Source organism: Ammospiza nelsoni, chromosome 16 (genome assembly GCF_027579445.1).
Source record: "Ammospiza nelsoni isolate bAmmNel1 chromosome 16, bAmmNel1.pri, whole genome shotgun sequence".
NCBI lineage: Eukaryota > Metazoa > Chordata > Aves > Passeriformes > Passerellidae > Ammospiza > Ammospiza nelsoni.
This window is the reverse complement of record NC_080648.1, coordinates 4,442,280-4,468,200: the sequence shown is the minus strand read 5'-3', so window position 1 is coordinate 4,468,200 and position 25,921 is coordinate 4,442,280. Positions and strand designations below refer to the sequence as shown.

The window sequence follows — 25,921 nt, the reverse complement described above, 5'->3', positions numbered from 1 at the left end:
ACATGTGGAGAACTCCAGCCGGGGCCGGGGCTGGCGGGGTCTCAGGCCCATTCGGTCCCCTCAGGCCCATTCGGTCCCCTCAGGCCGATCCCGTCCCCTCAGTCTCGGCCCCGGCCCGGCCGGGACTTTTTCCCGTCCCGTCTTCTCGCGAGAGAACGCGCTGTGGCGTCACGCGCCGCGGCGGCCGCCTCGCGTGCGCGCTCTCTCACGCCGCCGCCGTATCCTTCCGCGCGCTCCCCCTCCCCCTTCTGGAGAGTTCCGCACGGCGGCCGGCACGACAAATAGTCCCCGCAGCTCCCCGCCCTCTCCTCCCCCTCCCGCTCCTCCTCCTCCTCCTCCCGCCGCTCCTGTCCCGGCCTCTCCCTTCCTTCCCCTCCCCGCCACGGCGGTGTCTCCGCCCCGGGAACCGGAGCGGTGCCCGGGGGCAGCGGCGGCGGCGGCGGCGCGGCGGAGTGATCCGCTGCGGACGGCGCGGAGGCAGCGCATAAAGCGGCGGCGGCGGAGGGAACGGAGAAGCTGCGGAAGCGCTGAGCCCGCGGCCGCCACCGCCCGACACCGGCCAGGCCCCGGCCCCGCCGCCCCGGGGGGCCCCGGTCCCCTCCCGCCCCTCCGCTCGCTTCGTCCCTCCCCGTCCCCTCCCCGCGCAGCCGCCACCTCCGCGCTCCTCCTCCTCCCCCCCTCCCCTCGCAAATAGTCCCGCGGGCCGCCCCCTCCCTCCGCCCGCGCCCCTCCTGCCGCCGCCTCGCGCACACAATGGCGCTGAAGAGAATCCACAAGGTAAGGGCCGAACCGGCCCGGCCCCGCACGGCCCCGCTCCCCCCGGCCCGTTCGCCTTATATAACCCGGCCCGGCCCCGGGCCTGCAGTGGGGGGGGGCGGGCAGGCCGAGCCGGGCCGGGCCGGGCCCGCCCGGGTTCCCCCCCGCGGGGCTCGGGCCGGGCGGCAGCGCTGGGGCCGCTCCCGGGGGCCGCGGCCGCTTTGTTCGAGGGGGGCCGGGCCGGGCCTGCCCGCGGGGCTGCACCGCGGCCGGGCCCCTCCGGAGCAACGTGGCCCCCGGGCCGGGGCCGCGAGGGGGCGCCGGCGGCGGGGCCGGGCCGGAGGTGGCGGCGGCGGCCCCGGCAGCTGCTGCGGCTCCGCGGGGGCCCGGCCCGGCCCGGCCGCAGGAAGGCGCCCCGAGGAGCGCAGCGTGGCCCGCGCTGCAAGTTCCGGCGTGGCTCCGCTCGGGGCCCCGTGGCCAAGGGCTCCTCTCCCTCCTCCGGCAGCGACAAGGATCCCGGTGCCGGGCAGCTGAGCGCAGTAAAGCTGTCACACAGCAGCGTGCTGTGCTCTTTTAATGGAGCCAGCGCTGTTCTACAGCCTGAGTCATCCCGCAGGCTTGTAGGGAAAGCTGCGAGCTTGCCTTCTCCTGGAGCGGGAGGTGCGCCTTGCTCCGTGTCTTGGCTTTTTGGAAAAACACTGCTGCCCAGTCCATGGCCCGCTTAGGACAGTGTTTGCTTGATCATCAGTGTCGTTTACCAGGAAAAAAACCCTCGACGGTAATTGCAGTCCACTTGTATTGCCTTGGTGACTCAGGCAGGGAGTTGGTATCCTTCTCCCTGCAAAACGTGTAGCTGTCAGTTTGGAGTCTGTACAAGGTTCAGGTGTAGCAAACAGCCCTTCCATAGTGTTTCTCCTCTTGATCACTATGTAAATTATTTTTTACCTAGAACCAGCTGTAAACCCACCACCTCACAGCTCACTCTGTAGCCCTGTCTGGTTTTGTGTGTAGTGTTGGGTCTGTGTTAACATCTCTGCTTTGGTTGTAGGTTACCTTGGAGGCTTTGTGAAGCTTCATGTGTCCTACTGATCAGGTTAAAGCTCAGGTGGAGAAGAAAATGGAAGAGAGCTTGAAGCCTTACTTATACTTGTGGAATAAGTAGTGTTTGGAGTGTGATTTTAGACTGTTGGATTTTCCAGCTCTGGATCTGGTAGTGAGTTACATAAGGAAGTTTTGTTCCAGCTGAGTCTTGCTTCTCTGTGTTCTGTCCCTTACTTTAGCGGTCCTCAGGGCATTGTGAGGACTCTTCAGAGTGTTTGTGGGCCCACAGGTGCTTTGGAAGAGCTCTTACTCCTCAGCAGTGGGTTCACAGGCCTGGGAGACAGCAGTGGATGCTGAACAGGGTAAATGTGGCTGTGGGGGGCTGGGCATGCATAGGCAGTGCAGGGCTGTGTGGGGAGGGTGAATCCTGGGTGAGGTAAGTCAGGAAAGCTGCCTGGTTGTAGTTCCGTGCATGCTGAGGGTCAGGAGTCGGGATCTGAGAGCACTTGCATTTCCAGGCTGGTTTGTGACAGGAGGAAAGCTGGATGTGTAGAGTCTTTGTTAGCGTTGGGTGCTTGTGGACTGACTCCTCATGCTGCTTTTCAAAAATAAAGAACCCTGAGAGATAATGGGGACTGTGTAGGGCTGTGAGACTCTTCAAAGCCTTGGGAAGTAGCAAGAGCATCACCAAAGCAGTTCTGTGTGAGCTCTGCAAAGAGAGTTTCAGTGTAGTGAGTGTGGTGGCTGTGGAGGAGAGGGAGATGCTGGGGCTGGAGGCAGCATTTCCACAAACAGGAATGGGGAGGGAAATAAATGTGCTGTTGTAGCAGCCCAGCTGCTTGGGAAGTTGGATGGGCGTGAAGCTGCAGGCTGAGGGAGCCCTGGGAGCTGCTGTGGGTGTCTCGGTGTAAGTGCCTCGGTGATCATGGCTGGCTGTTTACACTCGCTCGGGCTATTTTAAACCCCCTGCAGAGCGCTCCTATCGTCATCTCCGCCTTGTTGTGGGCTCTGGGAGGGTGCATGGCCGTCCCTGTCACGATAACGAGGGGACAGCCAGGTTGTGACCTTTGCTGCTGCAGCTTGTGGCAGAGTGTGGATTGAGTAGGAAGGAATAATCCCAGTGGACTGGAGCACAGAGACACGATGGCAGAGAAAAGTGCTGCTTTGGCTTTTTTTTAAGGGTGTTAATCAGTCATGGTATATCAGTGTGCAAGGCTCAGTCTGGCCACTGGCTCTTGCTCTTGGCAGTTGGGGTTTTTACTGAACCACAAAGGCTTTCCATGAGATTTGTCAAATTTTTTTGTGTCCTCGGATAACACAGGACTGAGAACTTGGAGAGGAGAAAATCCCAAGAGTGAAGGTTTGATACAGTGTTACCTGAAATGGCCTCTTGGATGTTGAACTCGGCTGGGAGGGGGCAGAACGAGCAGCGAGCCCGGGTTGCTGCTGGGGTGTGAGGCAGCCCAGGAGCCTGCAGGGCCCGTCCCAGTCTGTCACTGCTGGCACAGTTGCTCTGGGGATTGTGCAGAGGCTCGGGCTGGGGTAACATGTGTGCACACAGCAGCAGCTGTTCTCTAAGCAGATGCTCCAAAAGAGCTCAGGCTGGGTGAGACCTGCTCTCAGATTGCTGCCTGTGTTACTCACCACAGTATTTCGGGCACTGAGGCTCCAAATTCTTGTTTGGGTGCTTTTATTGGATCATGGGTCTGAAACTTGAAATCTTTCCTTGTGACAAGTGTAAGCAATACTGCCAGGGTGAGTCCTTCCTGTCCAGTAATTGAATTGGTATTTTTATATATATGTAAAAATGGTCTCTTTTATTCCAGATAGAATCTAGATTCTAGATTTTATTTAAAAGCAGTGTGAAGCAATCCAAGGGCAGGATGGGAGGGATGTACAGGAGGGCCTTCCATTTTAAGGTTTAAGCCAAAACCCTTTGGGTTCAGGCACATGCCCATCTGTGTTGCTGATCTTTAGGGAATGCAATACCTCTGAGTGGATAACTAGGGCACCGTTTGAGTTCTTTGAATGGAAAGCAAGGAAAAGGTTGGCTCATTGTCTTGCAGGGTTCCCCTGTGTGATGGGCGGGTGAGGGGGAAGGGAAAGCAGCAGCTGTGCTCCAGCCCTGCTCAAGTAAAACACTTTCTGTAGCAGAGGAATTGGTGATTACTACTGCTTATAATGTATAGGCACAAAAAATAGGAAGTTAAACTGAATTCCACAGTGCTGTTCCTGTGTAGCTGTAGTCCTGCAGTCCAGAGATGCTCAGGCATCATTCTGCCCAAAGGAGCAGTGCCTGTGGGTGGGATGTGTGAGGAAAGGGTGCAGAGCAGCCTTGGTGGGCAGAGCTGTGTCTGTGTACCTGTGCTGAGCTGAGCTGGTGTCATTTCTGTGCTGCCAGTTCTGTTCAGCAGCCAGTGGGAGCAACTGGGTTCTTCCGCTGGGCCCCTCGCTGCGAGCGTGGAGCTGCCAGCACAGCCCATCTGTGTTGGAGAGCTTGTGTACAGAGAATGCTGTGCAGCTTCTGGTAGCTAGAGAGGTGTTTTGATACTCACATTCTACACCAGGAGGAAGTTACACATTGCTTTGGTCTTCTTCCTGTTCAGGCTTTGGAAAAAAAAAAATCAAAAAAGAAAGGTGACAGTTAGATCAGAGCTTGTTTATAACATGTACTTCGGCTGTAGCTGTGTTTCATGATTTCTCATGCAGAGTCTTGTGAGGAGTCAGAGTTGGGGGATCTGAGCAGCTTCAAGCATTGCAAAAGCAGTTTTTGTTGAAAAGATTAAAATGCTTCAGTGATTTGTAGTGGCAGATACTCTGGGGTGACAGCCCTGTGGGTGGGAGAGCACCTATGGACACTGCAGGGAATTATTGGTGTGACCTTGGTGCACGTGGTGACACTGCCTCGTGCCCAGGGCTGCTGGGCAGGTGGAGGGCAGAGCTGAGGGAAATGCCTCTGGCACAGCTCTGGCACCTGGCAGGGAGGTGCTGCTGGCCCAGGGAAGGGGCACAGGCCCTTCCCACCCTCCTGCCCTGCTGGCCCTGCCCAGGCAGCTGGCAGCTCCTCTGAGCTGTGCTCCTGAGGTGAGGCAGGGTGTGATCAGTTTGACTTTGGCCCTCATTCCCATTGCTTGGCTTTACTCTGTTGGGAGCTGGGAACAATTCATGGCTAAAGTGGCTACGAGTTCCTTTTTGGTTACATAAGTCAGGATTTTGTAACATCTCCCTACACTGCCTGTTGCTGAAGGGTTCGGGGGCTTCAGGCAAATAAACTTGCTAAAGGCAAATGAAAACCTTATTTCACTTCCAGCAGCAACCTGAGGCAGAAATTAGGTTTACAATCAAGCTAATGTGGTCTCTCAGTAAAGTACAATGTGAAAACAGCTCAGACTGGGGCAGAGTGGAAAGCCCATGGAGTTCAAGCTAAGAGGACTTTGGATAATCCAGAGGAATACATACAGTGTGTTGGAGTGGATTTGAGGAGCTCTGCTGTATCCCAAGGCTTAGTAAAGTTAAAAAAAAATAAAAAAAAAGCATACTGGCTTTTTACTTACCTGATTAACTTCTTGATGTTGCCAGTTATGTTGGTTATTCTCACTGAAGGCTGTATTAGCATTAACTTAATCCTTAAAATCAGTCTTATCTTTTGGCCAGAGCAGGTTTTACCAGGAGTGTGTTGGGCTGGGGAGGATTTGTTGTCTAGAGGAGTAAATTGGAACTTCACTAACAAATGTCTTTGGAGTTGATAATTATAACTTGAAACATGTGCAGGGTTAAACTTATAGGACTTAAACCATTTGTGTTTGAGTTTTTTGGGAGCTTCTTGTGCAGTTTGTGGATGCCTGCATTGAGGTATGGTTTAAAGGCACTGTGCCACTCCTGGAAGCAGAACAGGAGGAGGGTTGGGCTGAGGGTGTGTGGGGCTGAGCCTGGCTGGTGGCACTGCTGAACCTGTGAGCCTCAAGGCTCGCTGGCAGCTGATGCCTGTCATGGCTTGGGAAGCACAGCTACATTCCATCTTCCTTAAAATGCTTTCCTGCAACCCCCTGAGTAGGGATTGGCCCATGTTCCCATGTTGGGAACTTAAGATCATAATTAAATTGGGTTTTGGAGCCTAAATGTCAGTTTCTTGTGAGATTTTTGTAGCTTTTAGGGTATGTCCTGTGTGGATTTAATGGTAGTAGTTTTGTTCAACTTGGCCTTCAGGCAGGACACCTTGAACCTTGCTTTGTGATGTTCTTCCACTTCCTCATTTTTGCTAAAGGACTCATTAAGAGTTGTGAGATGGGTCAGGTTAATGGTAGGATCCAGTGGGCCCAGCCCCAGGGGTATTTTCCTTAGGGGAGATGACAGAAGCTTAAAATTCTGTAAGATGCCTTCAGCTGGAAAGCCAGCTCAGGGTGAGGCAGCCCTGGGAGCTGAGTAACTCAAACTGGAACTTGATCTAAAGGCTGCTTGTAAATTCCTGAAGCAAAACCTGCATGTGCTTAAGGATCAAAAACTGCCTGAGTGGAAACTGCTATGGCTTTTTTCAAGTTTTGGCTTAATGTCAGTGTGGTCAAGGTCAGTCTTGCTCATGGACCAGCAAGACTTCACAGGGGAAAACACTGGGCTTGGCAGCTGGGACCCAGTGCATTCAGGCTGTAGGTGGTACCAGACTGTAACTGAATCCTCCCTGAGTTCCAGTTTTATGGAACTCCAGAGTCATTTGTTCTGAGTTACAGAAACCAGCTGCTTCTCAGGGTCCCTCAGCAGCAGCTGGAAGGCAGGACCTTGCTGGCTCTGCTGTCATGCTCATGATACCTCAGGAGCTGCCCAGGAGCCTGCAGAAGGCAGAGCAGCCTCTGGGCCTGGCTCTGTGCAGCAGCTGGGGCTGCTCCTCTCTGTCATGAGCTGCTCCTTTCCTGCTCCTGGGCTCTGCAGGTGTACAGGGAGGGTTAGAGCAGCTGGAAGGGCATGGCATGGCTTATCTGTGCCCTGCCAGGAAATCCAGGGCTGTGTTTGCCTCTCCTGTAGGCAGAAGCAGCTGGTGCCTGCACTCCAGAGTCTTGAGGGGTGAAGGGGAGGAGCTGAACTCATTCTCCAAGCTCTTCTACAAAATTTGGGAAGTTTTGTGCTGCAAGGGCTTGAATTGAGAGTTGATGCAATACTTTTTTAAGCACAAGGAACTTACACACTGGTTTTTACATAGACCTTTTAATCTGTGATGTTTCACTCTATGAATTTATGGAGCAGAACCTGAAATGCCACCTTGTCACTGAGACAAGTGGTACAAGTGGTTGTTGTAAGTCATCACTTTCTACTGAGATAATACCCAGGGCTTCAGAAAACTCAGAAATCTCTCTTTGACTGAATATGTAGAGAATGAAATAGTATTTTGATGAGAAGCTGCTGCTACCTGACCACTGCTGCCTCTGTGGCTCCTGGGGAGTTACCTTGTGGTCCCTCTGTTATGTGCAGTTTGAAGTGGTTGGTGCTTTTGGGCAGCAGGATGTAGGGGGAGCTGTGTATTCATTCTACTAACTGGTAAAATGGGTGCCCAAGCTGATGTTCCCTTTTATAGCAGGGAAGTGTGTTCATAAATGTCGTTGTGGTCATGCATGGAAACCATGGATTTTGTACCTTCTGGGTCATGTGGATGTAGATAGAGTATTGATGCATAAAATGGGATGAGAAATGCTAAGGAGGTTTTGTTTTGTTTTTTTGTTTTTTTCAATTGTGAGTTTGTGGGTTTGAATACAATAGCATTAATTTTTTTTTTTTTTTTTTTGAGAAAATCAGAATCCAGTGTTGTTTGGAAATGGACTGTACTCCACACCTTTAGACAGAGTAGGAACATTGCTGTCATTGCTGTTTTGAAGTTTTCCTGCCTGTTGTATGTAGACTCAGTTCATTATTGGTGGCCATGACTACTGTGCCCCTGAGGAAGGTGTGTGGAGGTTTCTGCACATTCCTGTGCTGCCCTGGTGGTGATGAAGCAACTCCAAAGAGCTTTGTGCCTTTGGAGGACACTTGGAGATGCTCTCTCCCCCTCCAGGAGGGAGAAGGCTCTCCAGCAGGTGCTGCATGCTCAGTGTCTGCTCCTGTCCATGTCCATGCTGAACACCAAGTGGAAAAAGCCCAGCAGGAGCACTGGAAAAGCTTCCATAGACTGGTTCAAGTCAAGGATGCTTCCAGCAGGGCTCTCTGGAAGCTGCTGAGGGCAAAACCCAAACGTGTGTGTGTGTGCCAGGGCCTGTGAGATTTACTGAGGCTCTGCATCTGGAGGGGGAAATCCAGAGATTTCAGTGTTTGATGTGAGGCAGCATTTGTGCCTTGTAGGTTTGGTTAGTGGTGGCCTCCCAGTTCCTGGGAAGTAGAAGCTGAAACTCCCAGAGATCATCTGTTCAAAAGCTTAATCACTGCCTGTGAATAACAAAAGGCCATTAGATGGCAAATTTTCTTCCATTCCTGCAATCAGCTTGTCTTAATCATTGTACTTACATGTTTTGTCTGCCAAAAGCCTGGTATGGAGACTCCAGTTTGGACTGTTCTGGGAGGTGAAAAGCTGAACACACAAAGGACCAGGGACAGCATGGGAGTGTTTCCTGTGCACTAGATAATAGTTGTAGTCCTTATCTGGTGTGTGTTCAGCCTTCTAGAGTGAGTTCACAGACAAAAATGGTGATATGTTCAGGCCTATCATGCAAAGCAGATCAGTGACTGAGCCAGAAATGGAGCAGGTAAAGTTTGACTTCAAAGTTTTACTCTGTTTGCACTTTCCACCAAACATCCACTTCCTGAGCAAATGGCTGGTGTGAATTACTGGTAACAGTAACTCTGAACTGTGCTGAAATTTTCCTTCAAACTGAAGCAAAATAATATAGTTCAGGTGTACTGTGAGTTACTCACCCTGTTCAGACTCATCATAGAATTTCTTCAGAGGAGAATTTGACTGGCACAGGCACTGAAAAGTGGGGATTTCAGTGAGGTGTGTGGGTATGCCTGCCTTGTGTTTTATTCCATTGCAGCAATGGTCACTGATGTGCACACGTGGAGGTGAAACAGCCCCAGGTTGTGGGAGCTGTGTGTGCTGCAGGCTGGCTGTGGAGGTGATAAACTGGATCACTGGAACTGTTACAACTGAGGGAATAAAATAAGGCTGACACTGAGAGTTGTTGGATTGAGGCCATCTTATCTCTCAGTGACCTGGGCTGGTGGAAGATGCAGAACCTTGCAATGCTTGGCGCCAGTGCAGGCAGCCCCTGTGACCTGAGGATTGCTGTGACTCAGGGCTCTGGAGCTGGACAGGTCACTGAGGCCTCTGCCAGCTCTGTCTCCTGGGTTTAAGACACAACTTGACTTCCCAGAGTCCTGGTTATTATTTCTGTGGTGCTGCCAGAGTGCCCCTAGCAGCCTTTGAGCAATGACATGGTTGTTTTTGAAATGAAGTGAAACAAACTCTTCCTGTTTTTTAGGAGTTGAACGACCTGGCACGTGATCCTCCAGCACAGTGTTCAGCAGGGCCTGTCGGGGATGACAGTGAGTATCTGCTCTCTGCAAGCACCTGCCTGTCCTCTGCCATGGTTCTCCTTTTCCTTCTGAAATGGGATGTCCAGTTCCTCAGCAAGGAGAATCCTTCTGTTTAGAGTGCTAGATAATACTTCACCTCCTGATCTTAAATTTGCTGCTCTTCTGTATCTCTTACACTTTCCTTGTGGGAAATAATTTCCTTATTCCCACTCTATTGATTAGGCAACTCAATGCACATCTTAAATTATGCCTTTGAAATTAACTGTTCTGGAATTCTCCTGGGGGATGGTGTTAGGAAACCTCAGTAGATCTGTGGTCTAACCAGCAAGCAGCTGCCCACAGCCTTCTGAACTCAGATATCTAAACTGTACATGGTGTCTGGAAACTGGGCTCAAGTCAGCATGCCCTGCCAGGTGCTGTGTAAGGGACAGCCTCAGACAATCTTCCTGGCCTTGCTGTTCAGGTCTGGGGAGTGACTGGGAGTTGTTGCTCTGTTCTGTGCTCACATCCTTTCCTGTAGCAGCTCTGCCAGTGGAAAAGGCTCCTAGAGGACCCTTGGCAGCTGTGACTGCAGTGCCCCCTGAACAGCACACACTGAGTTTGCTGTGCAGTGTGGTCTGACAAGTGATGTCAGCAAAGCATCCATGCTCCTGAGAGAGGGAAGCAGGGAAACCCTCCTTGTCTGTGCTGAGAGCTCTCAGGTATCCTTTCTAAAATGAAAAAATGCTGCCAAGATCTTTCTGAATCATTTCTGAGCTACACAGCAGTGCTGAAGTGTACAGAGTGTTACACATTCCTGTAGAAATGTAGGGCTACATTTAAAAAAAGCACTTGAAACCTGAGGGTGAAAATACTGAAATTAGTGGGAATGTTCCTGTTCAGCAGCTCTTTCAGATGAGTGGAAGCCCAGCTTGGTTTTGAGGGTGTTTAGCAGTAGTTACTTCACAACCTATTTCTGTTTTCCAAATAGTGTTTCAAAGAGGTTTGTAGTTTCATAGACAAGAAATGACTAAGATGGAGAGCCAGTCAGAGGCTTTTATTCCCTTAAATTAGCAAGTGTGATTTGTGCCATGATAAACCACTTTGTGTTTTCCAAACCCTTATCAAAGGTGATGAGGATTGTCTGGCAGAGGAGGTGGTAAGTGAAGTTGGTGAAGACTGAGAATGGAAAGTTACTACTGATACAGAAAGCTGTAAAGTACTATTCAGTTCTCCTGGTGCCACCTTTCTGAAAGACCTCTAATGAAAGCCTTTTGTTCTTGAGAGCCACAGTTGGGATGTGTGTAAGAGGATAGCAGTGGCAGCAACAGAAAGGTGCCTTCTCCCAGGTCCCTGTGCTCCAGGTCTGCTGCAGCTGCCTTGTTAGAACAACGTTTCCCAGAGTTCAGGACATGCTGTGCTGGCAGAGTGCTGTCCTGTGGCTGTTCCAGCTGATACAAACTGTCCCCAGCTCTGAGCTTCTCATCCCTGGGGTTCATGGACCTCAGAAAGTGAAGGGCTGTTCTGCCTTGTCTGTAGGAATTGGATTTTCCTGGCAATGAAGTTTTAGCTTTCTTCTACCCACCTCTGGCCTGTGTTTTGGAAATGTGCTGGGGACTGGATGATGGTGTGCCTCCAGTGGCTCAGCCTTTTCCACCATGTACCTGTGCTTACCCACGGATAGCCAACAGCCCCTGCCTTTGTAAACACCTCTGTTTGGCTGATTGCAAAGCAAAGAATCAGTTGGAATAAGTTCTGTGTGACAAATCCATCTCTGCATTCACCACACTTGTCCTGGATGTTACCAGGATTTAAAGCTTAGGTTAAACAAGCAGCCAAGTCGGGGGTGGGCATTGAGTGGGAGGAAACCCAAACCTCCCTTTTAGCTTTCCAAAAGTTGAGATTGCCTGTGGATATGTTTTTATTTCTGGGGTTTTGTTTGGTTTAAGAAAATAGTTGGTTGAGGTTCTCTTTTCAGTGGTGACTGCAGAGCACCCACAGTGAATCTCATCAGGACCTGTGAGATTTTTACTGGTTTTTTTTGGGATTGGCTGCAATTCCCTGTGGGATTTCTGCTGCCCCTTTGTCCTCCCCTCCCATGTTTCTCCCTGTCCTGCTGCAGGTGACAGGGGGCTCCTGGGAAACTGAACCCCTTGAAGATGGGTGAATGCTACATGTGAGCTGCTGTCTTGATTTCCTAATTTTTCATTGGATGCAGAGTTTCCCAAAGCCAGGCTCCTGAGAGAGTGAATATTTAATTAGTGAAATTCTCTCTCTGTTAGAGCTGAGAACTCTAAGCTCAGGTATCCTTTTTAAAAGGAAAAAATGAGCTGCTAAGGTCTTTCTGAATCATTTCTGAGCTACTCAGCAGTGCTGAAGTGTATAGAAAGTTACACATTCCTGTAGAAATGTAGGAGTAGATTAAAACAAACCTGTTCCAACCCAACAGTCTTCTCCCCTGGCCTTGCAGAGCTACTCCCACTCTACTTTTTTCCTCCTTCCTTGTATGAGATCATTCTGAGCTGTAGTGCCTGTACCCTGTGTAATTAAAAGCTGCCTGTGCTGGATGAGAACAGGTAGTTCCACTCCTGCTTTTGGCCAGGCAGTCCTGACAGCTGGGGCCACCAGGTGCCACTGAGGCACAGACACTTCCATGTGCCTTCAGCTCCTCTCTTGGAGACTCCCTTCTTTCCTGGCTTCATCTACAACTCCCAGTTCTGAAGGTGCTGTGCAGGTGACATCCATGCTCAGGGAAGCTTCCATAGTGTTAGTTCACAAATCATTTCCTAGGCTGGTGCTCTTTGCACAGGCACTGAAGCCTGTGGAGACACAGGAACCCTGAGAGCTCCCCACTGTGCCTCCTGTAGATTTATCAGCTTTCACTGTTTTCCTTCCCAGCACAGCCACATTCTTCACAGATCCTGTGTTAGCAGGTGAAAGTTCTCTTGGGCAGGTGCATACAAGTGAGGATTGACCTCTGTCCATTTAACCTGGAGTGTGTCCTGGCACATCCTGCTCCAAGGATGGGCAGACTATCATTCCTGCATTCTCTTAGGACAGTTCTTTCTGCTGCTTTAGTGAAATCTTGGGGCCTCTGGAGATGATGCTTGAATGTTGTGAGGACACCACTAGTTTGGTTCACACAGAGCCTGGCCTTCCCCTCTGTGTGTCACAGTCTGAGTAGGAGAGCAGCTGTGAGTTCATGCTGGAGCTGGCTTGAACAGGGCAGTCATGGATTATGATTCATCAGAAATTACAAAGTTTAAACTCACAATTTTGAGCCTGAAAAGTTGTAGATTTTTATTGTCATGGGATTTTTTGCAGGACATGTGTGTGGTACCACAGGAGTCCTGGAGTGAGGGCTTCACTCTATATCTCTTTAATTCCTTGGCTCACTTCCCTGCAGCCTTTCACAAAGCTTTGTTTTTAAAATAGACTTTTCTTCTCTGTGCTGCTTTGTCTGGAAGAAAGTAGATCATTACTTGAGCTTCTCCAAACTGAAGTAAATCTCTCTCTTTTTCAGTGTTCCATTGGCAAGCTACAATAATGGGACCAGTAAGTATGAGAGAATTGATGTTCATGGCTTTTTTGACTGGTGGTCTTGTAGAAACTCCTGAAGCTGCAATGATTCTTTTTCATTAACAGAACGACAGTCCCTATCAAGGTGGAGTATTTTTCTTGACAATTCACTTCCCGACAGATTATCCCTTCAAACCACCTAAGGTGAGTGGCTTCTGCCATAAATCTGTCCTTTACCATGTGGTGTGATGTATATTTGTGAGCCTACACTGAAATTTTCCTTCTTTTGCAGGTTGCATTTACAACAAGAATCTATCATCCAAATATTAACAGTAATGGCAGCATTTGTCTTGATATTCTACGATCACAGTGGTCCCCAGCACTAACTATTTCAAAAGGTACCTCCAATGCTTATTTCATTTTACTCTGCTAAAATGAAGTACTGATTTGGGATGTAAAAACTGCTGCATTCCTGCTGGAATCCACCATTTCTGTGGGCACTGTCCTGTGACTCTCCATGGAGCATGGCATGCTCAGCACATCCAGCTTCCCTGTGCCCATGGGGAGACTCCTCAGCTTTGCCAGTGGATCAGATAAGTCTTACTACCCTGAGTACATACTCCTGCCACCTCACCTCAGAACACTTCAGCTCAAAATAGATATAAATGGATATAAAATAAAACTAATGTGTGACAGTGGAAGACTTTAATGTTTGAGATATGCCCAGAGTAAAATATGTAAGGGAGAAGCTGTGGCTTTTAAAAAGTTGCTAATTCTTTGTCATATTAAAAAGAATTTCTCTTTCAAGGGAGCATCAGAACTCCATGTTGGTAATTTTTTAACAGAACTTCCAGTGTGGACTACTGAAACATGGTTAAAACTTGCTTAGAATGAACAATCTAAAATAATTAGCTAAGAGCATCTTGGTCCCTGTGAACTGTGTTAGCTTGTGGGGCACTGGAATTTAGCCTTTGCCTGGTAAAGCAGGATTCATATTTAATATAAATAGGAGGCTTTAAACATCTTGAAAGAAGACACAGGCTGTTTTTTGGTGTTTTTTTTTTTTGCTATTGAAACTGTAGATTTACAAACTAGATCAAGCTTGTAGGTGTAGCCATGGCTATTTAGGAATATTTGGAGTCTACCCTGTGCATGATCATGTCTTGACCCTTCTGTTCTGCAGCTTCAGACTGTCCTTGTAATCAAATGCTGCAGTTGTCACATTGATTACATTGTCCTTCACAGTGTCCCTGCTCTGAGGCTCTCCTGTTGCCTGTCCTTCTCTCCAGCTACATGTGATGTTCCCAGGCACTTTGTGGTTCAGACAGGTGATCCTGGTACATCCCGTGGACATCAGCACTGTCTGCCTTTCCCTGAGCCCACAGAAGTTCCCACCTTCTCTGACCACCTAAAGGCATTTGCAGAAGCAGATGGAAAGCCAAACCAGTTACTCCTTGTCTCTTGGCAGAAGTGAATCTGCTTGGGCACAAGGCTCAAAGTCTTGAAAGAACTGAAAAAATGGTGTCAATGAAGAAAAAATGATTGTCAGGTTGCTGCAGTTTCCTTACAAGTGCTCTCAGTCGGTACTGGCTGCTTTTAGAAGCACCAAATTAGCCCCAAGCACTGATGTCTGGTCTGGTTTGATTTAATTGCTGCTTAACTGGAGAAAATGCTGTATTGTGGTAGGGAATCTGAAGTGACCAGATGGGTGGTGGGGTGATAGACAGCATGATTGAAAATACTGCAAGATAGATTGGAATTAGGACAATTGGGAGAAGATGGGGCAAGAATTTAAGAGGCTGCTCCAGGCTGTCAGTTTTAATCACTCAGAAAATACATCCTAGTGTTAATTTTACTGCCCAAATACATTTGCAATATGCTTTAACATCTCAATCTCCCTCTGTCTTCTGCTTTGAACTCTTTTTTTTTTTGTCTTATCCTTTTCAGACTATATCCTTGTGACTCAGCTGCAATAAGCCATGGGCTCAGGGTGGCTGTTCTGTGCTCCTGCCCCTTGCAGTGCCCTTCTCCCTCCTGGGTTTAGGGGGCTCTGAGTGCTGATCATTTCTCATTGCTGAGCAGTTCAGCTGAATGCCCACACTGCTGCACACGGCACAGCATCCACACTGCTCTAACCTGGGAGAAAACCTTGTCCCAGCTCCCTTGGGCTGCATTTACTGAAGGAATTAAAACAACAAAGCCAATTCCTAGGGGTGGCTTTATAGGAATACTTGCCTCAGAATCACAAGGATGCCCTGTCAAAAGGCAGATTTCAGAAGCAGAGAGTGATACTTAGGGGAAGTGTTCCCATCTTGAACAAATGGAAATAAAGTCTACAAAGGCAATTTGGGTCTTTTGGGGTTGAAATCTTGTGTTCAGTCAGATTAGAGTGTGTTGTGACAGACTTCAGGGATGTTCCAGCTTTCTATTAACTCATCAGCCTTATCAAAGAATGCATGTGTTGTTAGCAGAAAAAATTGTTGGGTTTAGGTAATTTGAGGTGGATAATAAGACTTAGAACATTCACCATTAAGCTCATACCTCTTCCAAAGCATCAATTCATTATTTGTAGTGTAGATTTCTGAGAGTGTTTCCTAAATTGTGTCACCCTTTAAATTGGATGCTACTGGGAGCAAGCTGTTTGAATTTAAAATCTGTAAGCAGAGAGCACAGCTATGAAAAAATGTATTTCTTACTGATTGAGAAATCTGGGAAGAGTAGAAACAGTCCTTGTAGGAAAGAGCTTATCATGCACAGCTCCCTCCTGAGGCAGCTGGGAGGCAGCACTATCAGCAGCTCACAGTTGATGTGTGGTACATGAAGATGTTTTTCACCTTAACCTGCAAGGAGAGAGGGGAAGGGCTGTGCATTGACTTCCTGTGGGTTAGAAGTGCCACTTTCTGGTGGAAAGCCTGCAAAATCATATCAGTGCTACTTAATCATTCCAGTTCAGTGGTAAAGTTAGAGGTCTTGACTCCTCACACACTGGAGCCAGCCCTCTGTAAGCAATTTAATAAAAATTGTGGTTATGATAGAAGTGATTGGCATTTTGGGGTTTTGTTCTGTCCCTCCTACAATTGTTAAAACTTGGGAGAACAGCAGTGACTGTCTCAGTACAACAGCTGACTTGCTTATATTAGTAATTCTGAACTCAGTGTTCCCTCAAGAATACATACTGGAGAATAAATAACCTCAAAATTCCCTCTTAACCACACCGTGGTGGGTAATTTGAACTCCAAGGCTTAGGCAGAATGTGTAGGCTTAAATTTAAAACATTATCTCCAAATCTGCATAAATAAGAATCCCTATTGCCTGAAACAGGAGAATATGAAGTGTTTTAACATTATTGCAGCTATTCTCAGCCATTTTGGTGAGGGGGAAGACACTCTTTCTCTTGAATTTGGCAAGTGGCTGTGCAAGAGTTAATCCTGAACTGAAGCACTTGTGCAGTAAAGGTTGGACTGATCTGCTGTGTTGTCCCACTTGTCCCCATGCTTTGTAAGGAATAAATCAGGGGGCCTGTGTGAGTGTGCCCTGCCTGGGAGGGCAGTGGTAACCTCAGCCTCATTCATGCAGGACTTCAGCTCCCACTGTCCAGACCTCCATGCCTGGTGCAGTGAGGATTTCTGTGATGTTGCTCTTCATGAATCACTTCACTGAGACTTGCTGGAAGTAACAGTACTGAGAGATTGAATTGGACATTTTCAGTGCCATTTTCAAAATCAAGAAGTTGGGTTCCGATCATCTTGGCTTTCAGTTTGCCCATTGCAGCTTTACCCACATAACTGAGGTGGCTTTGTCACAGAGCAGGGGTCAATCTCCATGGGATTCTGAGGGAAATGCCCACTTTTGTTTCAACTCTCACAACTCTAACTGAGCCACTTGTGCAGCTTCCCAGGAGCTGTCCTTGCCCCAGAGAGGGCTGTGCTAGGAGTGGTGCCAGCAGGGCTGAGATCCTGTCCCTCTGTTGGGTGCTGCTGAAGCTGTGCCTGGAGCATTGCCCAGTGTGGATGTACTGGAGAGAGCCCAGTGAGGGGCCAGGATTGCCATGGAGGGACTGGGGCATCTCCCCTTGTGAGGACAGGCTGAGAGCCAGGGCTGTTCACCCTGGAGAAGAGGAGCTTCAGGGGGATCTTAGCAGTGTCTGTAAATACTTGAAGGGAGGATGTCAGAGCCAGACTCTTCTCAGTGGTGCCCAGTGACAGGACAAGAGGCACTGGGCACAAGCTGAAGCACAGGAGGGTCTCTGAACAGCAGGAAACACTTGATGTAGTTTTACTGTGAGGATGCTGAGCACCAGCACAGCTTGCCTTGGGAGGCTGTGGGCTGTCCCACCTCAGAGATACTCCAAAACCCCTGGACATTGTCATGGACAGCCTGTCTTATGTCTTAGGTGGCTGTGCTTGAGACAAGATGATCTCCTGAGGTCCCTTCCAGCCTCAACCAGTCTGGGATACACTTGGCAATGCTTAACTTTTCTTCTTTTGTCACCAGAAATTGTTGAACTGACTTAGCAGGAATGCAAGTTGCTTTGAAGGCAGAAGTTTAAACTGCTCAGATTTAAAGGTACACTTCCTGTAAGGCTGGGGAAGATGGCTGGAGGAGTTGGAAATGGGGTTGTGGTTAAGAAACAGGATTTAACTCAAGCAGAGGCCAGAGTTCCTTTCATTTATTTGGATGCATCTTTCCTGTTCACAGTCAAGAACCAGGCATTTGAACCTGTTGCTCAGTGGTGTTCCCAGCGCTGAATGCTGCAAGCTTAACATCTGTCAGTACTGATAAAGCTTAGATAACTACAGGCCTCAAGTTTGAAGGGTTTGGGGCCTGAAACTTAAAACCAGTTTCTCCAAAAATAGGGAAAAACCTGACTCCTGTAAGGAGCAGAGATGGAAGTAGCAGTGAACTTGATGTGGAGGCTGCCAGGCTGATGATGAACAAAGGAGCCCTTGCTAGTGAGAGAAGCAGGACAGCTAATAAACCCTTCAGAATGGAATTAAGAATTCCTCAGCAGCCTGGCATGCCCAGAGCTCCCATTTCTGCTGGCAGAGTTGTCTCCCAGCCTACCAGGCTCAGTCAAACCTGAGCTGACAAATGGTTGCTTTTACACTCACAAGCTGGGCTGGGCCAGAAGCACAGCACTGGCTGCCAGAGCCCAAGGCCTGCTCTCCAGGAGAGGACAAATCACTTTCCTTGGGAAGCCCTGGCACAGTGTTTGTCATTCCCCAGGACAGAGCAGGTGGGATGGACTGCTGCCTTTGCTGTGAACTCATGATGGCCAGGGACTGATGTTTTATCCACCTGCTCTGTGTCACTGCCTGAGCTTTCCCATGATCAGGTGCTCCTGACACTCTGGTGTCACTGCAGCCTGACAGGAGAGCTGAGTGTCACCTGCTGTCCTGACAGCCTGGCATGCACAGCAACCATCTCAGCACCCTCTTGGTGCTGTAGCAAACACTTTGTTGGTGCAGTCTCTGCCTGCTTAGAGATGGACCTTTACTCCTAGATGGATTCTAAACTGGCTCCTTTTGGAGAGCAGTAACTGCACCAAACAGCATTTGGATCAGAACACACCAGCTGTTTCTTCTGGGGAGTTCATTTCTTTGGAAATACAAGTGCCATTTATCTCCCTCCTGTGAATTCAGCTGGAGATTCCATGGCTCCTCAGCTGCTTTTCCTCACTCTGAAGTGCCCCATGGATGAGTGCTTTACTGGAGCAAGTTTGTTTGCAATTCCAGCTGGATTTAAGCAGCAGGATTGTGACTGGAGTGGTGGGTGTCAGACCAGTCAGGCTTTGCAGACAAAGTCAGTGATTTGGGGTTTGTGTTTTGGAAGATGAGGATCAGCTGCTTTTAAGAGTGTCTTCATCTCTGAGTTCCAGGAGCTTTAACACACCTAAATTTGGATGTTCCAGTAGCCAGATGGGCTTTAAATTGTGTTCTGCACTGCTGGAAGGACTTGTGGAGAGCTGACACCCTGGATTGTCCTGACTAATGCCTGAGCTGCTCATAGCAGAGGGAACCCAGCCATGACATTTACCTGTGGAATTTGCATCCACATCTGCTCAGTGGGAGCTGGGGCAGAGCCAGGAAGGTGCAGTTCCCATGGAGGGTGGTGGGCTGACCTTGGTGTGAGAGCACAGGGCAGCTGCTGAGGTGGACTGTGCAGGGAGGAACTGGAGCTGGTCATGTTAACAAGCTGTCAGTGGCACGATTTTCTGCACAGAGAGACATTGCCCATGAATTTCAGTGTTACATGCTTTGTAAGGAAAGTCTTGCAGTGAACCTGGATCTCAGTTGTGCAGTGTTACACTGCTGGGCTTGTTTTGCATGGTACTCAAGCAGTCTTAAGTGTTCAGTGATCATTGTGCCTCGGGAGAATACATTTCTGTCATTGCTCTGTGGGGAAGCTGAGCCCATTTTCCAGAAGCACTTTGTTAGCAGCCCTTCTGCTTGAAGAGTTTGGTTCTCCCAGCTCCTTGGTGTTGAGGAGCCTGTGCCAGTCCATGGCAGCAGGAAGAGTAAATTCTCTCTGTTGTCTGCAGAGATAGATGGGGAGTGCAGTTGAAGGGTTGGAGGTCAGTAGGCTGCCTGGGTGGTGAAATAAAACAAAGCAAAACCAATTTCCAAGTGAAAAGGAGCTTAAAAGTGACAGTGGTTTAAGTTGCTTAGTGGCTGGACAGCTCTGACAGCTAAGAGTTATGAGAAATAATTCTGTACAGAGTTATTTCAAGGGATGAATCCCCTGAGTCAATGGCAAGGAAAATTTATTTTGCCATTACTGAGAAGAATCCAGGCTTGAATTCAAAGAGTGCACATTTGAGGTACATCCCTGCCAGTGAGGGACTTGAAGGGATTCTGCCAAGCTGATAATGCTTTGCCCATGGCCATGCAGCATGTTCAGGTGTGAAGTGTCACTTACCTGCCTTGGGTAATTATTCAACCTGATTCTGTGGCTCCAAATTTTTGGAGAATTCTCTTTTTACTGTCTGATAGTAATGTTGTAGTCATTTGACTAGAAAATGTCAAGGTTTTGCTGTGGAATTCATTGCAGTACTAGTTCATGGCAGAGGGAGGGGGCCTGGTGAATCTCTTATTCCATGGTGTTGGTTTAACTCAATATCTGATGCATCAAAGAACTCTGGTACACAGCTGACATCTGTAAGGGTTCCTTCTCCTTTCCCCTTGCACTTGAAACTTTGAGGTGGTGCCTTTTCCAAGGGATTTTTCTGTATGTTGGTCTAAAACATCATGTGCAGTGTTCTAGTGGAAAGCCTTGGGAGAAACTTGCAGGATTGATTTTGGACAAATATCAGGATATTAAAATTAAACCAGTTTAGTTAAAAGTGCTTTTTTTTGCTGAGGCTGTACAGAGAAAAGGTGAATGATGTGAAGTCACCAGCAAGAGTGAGTGTAATTAGAATAATTTGGAATAATGAAGACTTAGAAAAATAAATCAAAGCAGCTGAATGTGGCAGTGCAGCTTGAAGCCAAATGATTGTGTCCATTTTTATTCTATGTTTTTGGGGTGGTACTGAAAAGTGAACTGCTGAGTGTTAGGAGAAGGGTGTGAGGGTGGGCAGAGAGCAGTGCACAGACCTGCAGCGTGGTTCTGCTGATGAAGGCTGAGCCACTGTGTTCAAAAAAGTCCTTGGGGTTTGAAAGGACTGTGATGAGATAAAACTTGAGGGAGTAGTTACAACAGTTGACCAGAAAAGTTTTGATTGGATTTCCTGCCTCTTCTGGTGAGGGCAGGGGACAGATTGGAGCTGCCTTGCTCATCCTGCAGCTGGAGAAACTTCAGTGACCAGAGCAGTGGAGTCTGACAGAAAGAAATGAGCTACAGGAAAACTGCTGGAGAAACAGCTGTGTTCAAACTGCACTGACTGAGCAGTGTGGGGTGGCAGAGATGTTCCCATTGAAAACTAACATGGCCTTCACTTGATTTATGGGGGAAAAGAACTGGTGCTGGACATGTGCTACAGGTGCTGAGTGTGCTGCCTTGCTGAGGGACAGCAGGGCAGCAGCAGTGGTTCTGCAGAGCTCCTGCACACTCTGAGCTGAGAGGGAGCTCAGTACATCAGCCCTCTCTCAGTTGATGGTGGAGAATGATGAAGCTCTTCACTCTCACAAGTGCACTGTGAAAAACTGGGGAAAGGGAGAAGAGGTTTGCTCCTTTTTCTAGAAGCAGAAATATGTTCTCCCAAACCAAGACTGGTTTATTATCAAACTTGTTTTAGCAGCTTTGAACTGGGAATTGGTAATTCCTTAGTGAAGGGTCTACAGAAACAGGTGGGAATACTGAACCAAGTGGGTTCTTGGTGCTCACAACACTGAGCAACTTGTGCAGTTCACACCTAAGGGAAGCTTTCACTCTTGTCCCACTTGAAAAAAAAGCTGAGTATCAAACCTGTTTCCATCTTCTCTCTGGAGTGTGGTGAGGCCCTGGCACAGGGTGCCCAGAGCAGCTGTGGCTGCCCCATCCCTGGAAGTGTCCAAGGCCAGGCTGGACAGGGCTTGGAGCACCCTGGGCTGGTGGAAGGTGTCCCTGCCATGACAGGGGGGTGGAATGAAATGGACTTTCAAGGGCCTTCCATTCCAAGCCATTCTGTGATCTCTGTTTTGTGGCCCTTTTAACCTATCTTAGAGGCTTTGTTGTTTTTATGGGCTGCATGCTGTTTCCTTTCATTTTTCATAGATAGCTCTGCCTCCTGCAAGTGATGGGAATTGGAGCAGATTCGTGTTTAGTGTCTTCAAACTCCTCACTCTTGTCATCTGCACCTTGCCTGGAGGCTGCACTGTGACAACTGCTTTGCTGCAATTGGTGAAGGGACATATGGAGTGGCACTGTTTGATCCAAACAGGCTGAGAGAAGGGAATGTTTGGCATTTTCAGGAGTGGGGCAAGATGTCCCTGCCATGCCTGGTGTAGTGTTGTCCCAATATGTTTGCTTAGAACTTCCTGCCTGCTCCTGTGCAGTGAGTGTAGGAATGTCCAAGTGCTATTTGTGGCTTTGCAGCAGTGTCCTGGCTCCTTGTATGGGTGAGGGTTGTCACTCTGCCTTCTGGAATACATCCATTCTATTTACAGTGAAACACTCACATTCTGGGGCTCTGTGATCCATTGAGTTGCAAGGACCTGGCCATTCTTGGGTCATTTTGGATGCTGTTCTACACTAAATCCATCTCAGCTTTCTTTATGCTTGGAAAATAATTAAGCCTCTCAATTCACTGCAAGACCAGCTTATTTTGAAACAGATCTTCAGGCCCAGGTTGGATGGGGCTTGGAGCAACCTGTGCTGGTAGAAGGTGCCCCTGCCCATGGCAGGAGTTTGAACATGATGAGCTTCAAGATCCCTTCCATCCCAAACCATTCTGTGATTCTTCAGTAGCTGTGAACAGCCCTTGCTTCCTTCATTTCAGCTGGACTTGTCTTTTGTTTGACTTTTGCTTAACGCTTCTCCAGGTCACCCAACAGTGAGGTGGCTGCTTTAGGGAACTGTTGGATTTCGGGTGCAAAAGCAAGGATGTTTTCCCAGAGGACTCTCAGGTACCAGGCTCAGGGACAACACTTCTGCCTTGTGGTTTAAGGCTGCTGCTGGACAGACCTATCCAGGAGGTTACTCACTGTGACACTGTGCTTGTGGAAAGTTGTGTAGTTCACTGGTAAAAGGAGTTTGTTCAAAATCCCTCAGCTGAATTACCTGGGATTGGTGCTCCTGACAAACTTAAATAAATGCTGCTGATGCTACTGGCTGGAGGGGAAGGAAGTGCATGGGCTGACTGCTGCAGGTGTCCTCAGCTGTCCTGGAACTAATTCAGTGTCTCTTTTCTCTCCTTAGTACTTTTGTCCATCTGTTCTCTGTTGTGTGATCCCAATCCAGATGATCCTTTAGTGCCTGAGATTGCACGGATCTACAAAACAGATAGAGAAAAGTGAGTATGGAAACCAAAGCCATGGGATTTGACAGGGCAGGATCCACACTGTGGAGGGGAACTGAGAGGAACTGCTTCTTGGAAAAGAGTGAGAGTGAAAAAAGGCACATCACAGCTCTGTGGTGTTCTTGGAGATTTTGTTGGGTTTTTTTTTTTTACCACTGTCTGAGCTGCTTTAATCCCATGTAACCACCAGAGGGAGAGCAAGTTACTCCAACGGGAGAATATTCCATGGCAGCTCGGGAGTCATACAAAGAAATAGCAAACTCCCTGCTTTACCTCTACTCTACAACACAAGGGAAGAACCAGTGGTGTAGAAGTGGGGCAGGAGGACTCTCCAGCAAACATATTTCCAGAGAAATTTCAGTGCTAACAAGCACTTTAACAGATGAGTATTGTAAAGACTTCCTGCCTCATTGTTCCCTTCCAGACCTGAGCAGGGAAGGGAAAATAGTCCAAAAATTTGCTTCCTCTACTGCATACTTGAGGAGCAGTATTAGAGAAGCTTATTCATCCTGGTTTTGAGAGCTGCAAGACCAGCAGCACATATTTGGAGACACAATCCACAATGATATCTGCACTTTTAAGTGTGCAGATAAACAGAAATCCTTCCTGTTTTTTACAAAAATAGGGAAATAAATTTTGGGTTTAAACAGGAGGACTTGCTCCTTGGGCAGTCTCTAAGCAGTGATATGAAGGAGAGAGTTAGTTAGGAGTGGGTTGTCAGATTGTTTAAGCTAAAGAACTTTGTCTACAGACTAAATTCCAACACCAAACCAACTTGGTGTACATAACTCTAGGGAACTTCAGGCTGTGTCTTACTCTGCAAATTCTGTAGAACATGAACAACTTGCCTTCTGTTGTCAGAAGCTTTCAGCAGTGCAGTTAATCACATAACTGCTTTGTTTACACAAGTATCCTCAGCTTCCTCTGGCTGTAAAGAGTATTTGGGTGCAAAAGCTACAGATTTCTTGGGAATTAAGTTATATTGTCCCTTTAGAATAAAAATATTCTGATGGACAAATCAGTGTCTCCTGACAGCCATCAAAATAGCCAAATGTGTAGGAAGAAATGGCTGTTGGGGTTTAGCAGATGAGTTGATGGCAGGTACTGGGCTTAACTTTGCAGGGAAGCGGGAGATGGGGGAACATGTTAATCTGTTTTCCAGAATGACCAAGTGAAACCCTGCAGTAAGAGTTTCCCCAGGGACACAGCAAATGGGGCTGGGGGAGGCACAGATAAAGCCTTCCTGAAAATCCTTTCCCCTCAGCCCTGTTGTGGCTCCATTTTGTGTCTCCAATCACACAGATCTCACATTCCTGTTGTAAATACCACCAGATATTTCTTTTCCATTAAGCACTGTGGACTTTTTTTGTTTCCCTTGTTTGCTTAATGTTTAATTTTGCTTAAGTTTTACAAACTGATAATAGTACTGTGATTTCATGCCATGTGTAGACTAGAGTGTTGGAGCTGAAATACTGTGCAGATGCCATGTTAAATAAATCCTCTTTTTATACATACAGGTACAACAGAATAGCTCGGGAATGGACTCAGAAGTATGCGATGTAATTAAAGAAATTATTGGATAACCTCTACAAATAAAGATAGGGGAACTCTGAAAGAGAAAGTCCTTTTGATTTCCATTTGACTGCTTTCTATGAGCCCACGCCTCATCTTCCCCTGTGCACATGTTTACCTGATACAGCAGTGCTGCGTGTTGTACATACTTGGAACAACAAACTAGAAATACTGTATTTCCCCGTACCAACATTGACTCCTAGCAGAGAAGTGTGTGTGTGAAAAGCTGGTTCTTCAGTCATAACTTTGTGAGCCTAAAAGCATTCCTTGCTGAGTTAAATTGGGAAATCAAATGGGAATGAATGGGGAGAGTTCTGGTGGCTTTCAGATTTTCTAGGGACAGTGTTGCTGATCCGTGAAGGATTTTAAGTGGAATCCTTTTAAACTCATAATAGTTATGAAAAGCAAGGTGAAGAACTTGAAGCTGTTTCTGTATTCATTTTATTCTGAAGGACCTACACCTTAGGTAAATGTTATGACCAATGAGAAACTGTACCCACATCCTGTGTTTAAGGTCTAAGTTTAACCGGTCACCATTTAAATGGATTGGAGCTATTAGTGCATCAAGTGATGTTGATTTGTTTCAACTCTCTCCCTTCCTTCATACTTTTTTTGGTTTGTATGTGGTTTCTCAGTTAATACCTAGCTAATAGCTCTTATTTTTCTTAAGTTTTTTAACTGCTTAGGTCTTTCTGGATGTAAGGGTAAAAAAAAAAAAATCCATATGACAGAAAACTTGTGTGTATTTAAAGACCCAACTGCTCCCCTGGGGCTTGTACGTTCAAGAATGAATTAATCTGTGTAATAAACTGATTACTACAGTCATTACATATAACTTTGTGTGAATAGGCTTTTAATTTTCAGAGCAGTTTGTTACAGGCTTAAACTAACGGTGGATTTCTCTAAAAAAACAACTTTTTGGGCTGAAGTCGTGAAGCAGTTTGGTTTGCATCACACAAGGCACCTGAAGAGGCAAACAGGAGCTTGAGCACTTAGATGAAATCAGGATGTGTAGTGTGCCAGGAACTTGACTGTTAAACCAAATAAGCAGTTTACTAAATGCGAATCAGAGTGACATTTTACAAAGCCTGATGGTATTACTCCCACTTGCATGGGACCTAACACAATGCATATGTACTGTAGGTAAGTGAAACCTTATGTAACTAAAAAAATGGATGTAAAAGGGTAAAAAAAAGAAAAACCTACCAAACACATCAGCACAAACTTTCATAAAATGTAGCTTTTACATAATTACTTTGCACTAAACATTTGCAAATGTTCATACAGTTTTAAATTGTACTTGTATGTGTCTTTTTTTTTTCTTTTTTTTTTTTTTGGAACAAAGTCTTCACTTGAATCTAGTGGAAAAAAAAATGTAGTTTGAAACTTTTCTTTGTATACAAGTGTATTTGCCAGCATCGTTGGTGTGACAGTAGGTGAGTCTGCAAGTTTATCTCCTCTTAGTAGAATTGTAACCCAAGCCATCGGGCAGGAGAGGCTGGAGCCGCTGGCTCTCCAGCCACAGGGTCTGTCCCAGCCATTCCCAAATGCATCTTGACACTCTTGCACAAACGAGGAATAAATGTCCACTGCTTTTGGTCTAAA

General features: G+C 47.6%; 1 protein-coding gene across 3 annotated transcripts; it reads left to right on the top strand.

Annotated features, from left to right (window-relative positions):
• The first annotated feature begins 246 nt into the window (after positions 1-246).
• UBE2D2 (ubiquitin conjugating enzyme E2 D2) lies at positions 247-25,921 on the top strand. 3 transcript variants are annotated; one of them, XM_059483302.1, is made up of 7 exons: positions 247-777; positions 9,255-9,318; positions 12,812-12,843; positions 12,934-13,011; positions 13,100-13,205; positions 22,645-22,738; positions 24,262-25,921. In XM_059483302.1, exons 1-7 carry the CDS (start codon positions 754-756, stop codon positions 24,305-24,307), a joined length of 444 nt encoding a protein of 147 aa, XP_059339285.1. In that variant the 5' UTR covers positions 247-753; the 3' UTR covers positions 24,308-25,921. The 3 variants fall into 3 exon arrangements, with proteins under 3 accessions (XP_059339285.1, XP_059339286.1, XP_059339284.1); XM_059483301.1 differs by lacking the exon at positions 247-777 and adding an exon at positions 1,398-1,534; XM_059483303.1 differs by lacking the exons at positions 247-777; positions 22,645-22,738; positions 24,262-25,921 and adding exons at positions 1,364-1,534; positions 14,053-14,692.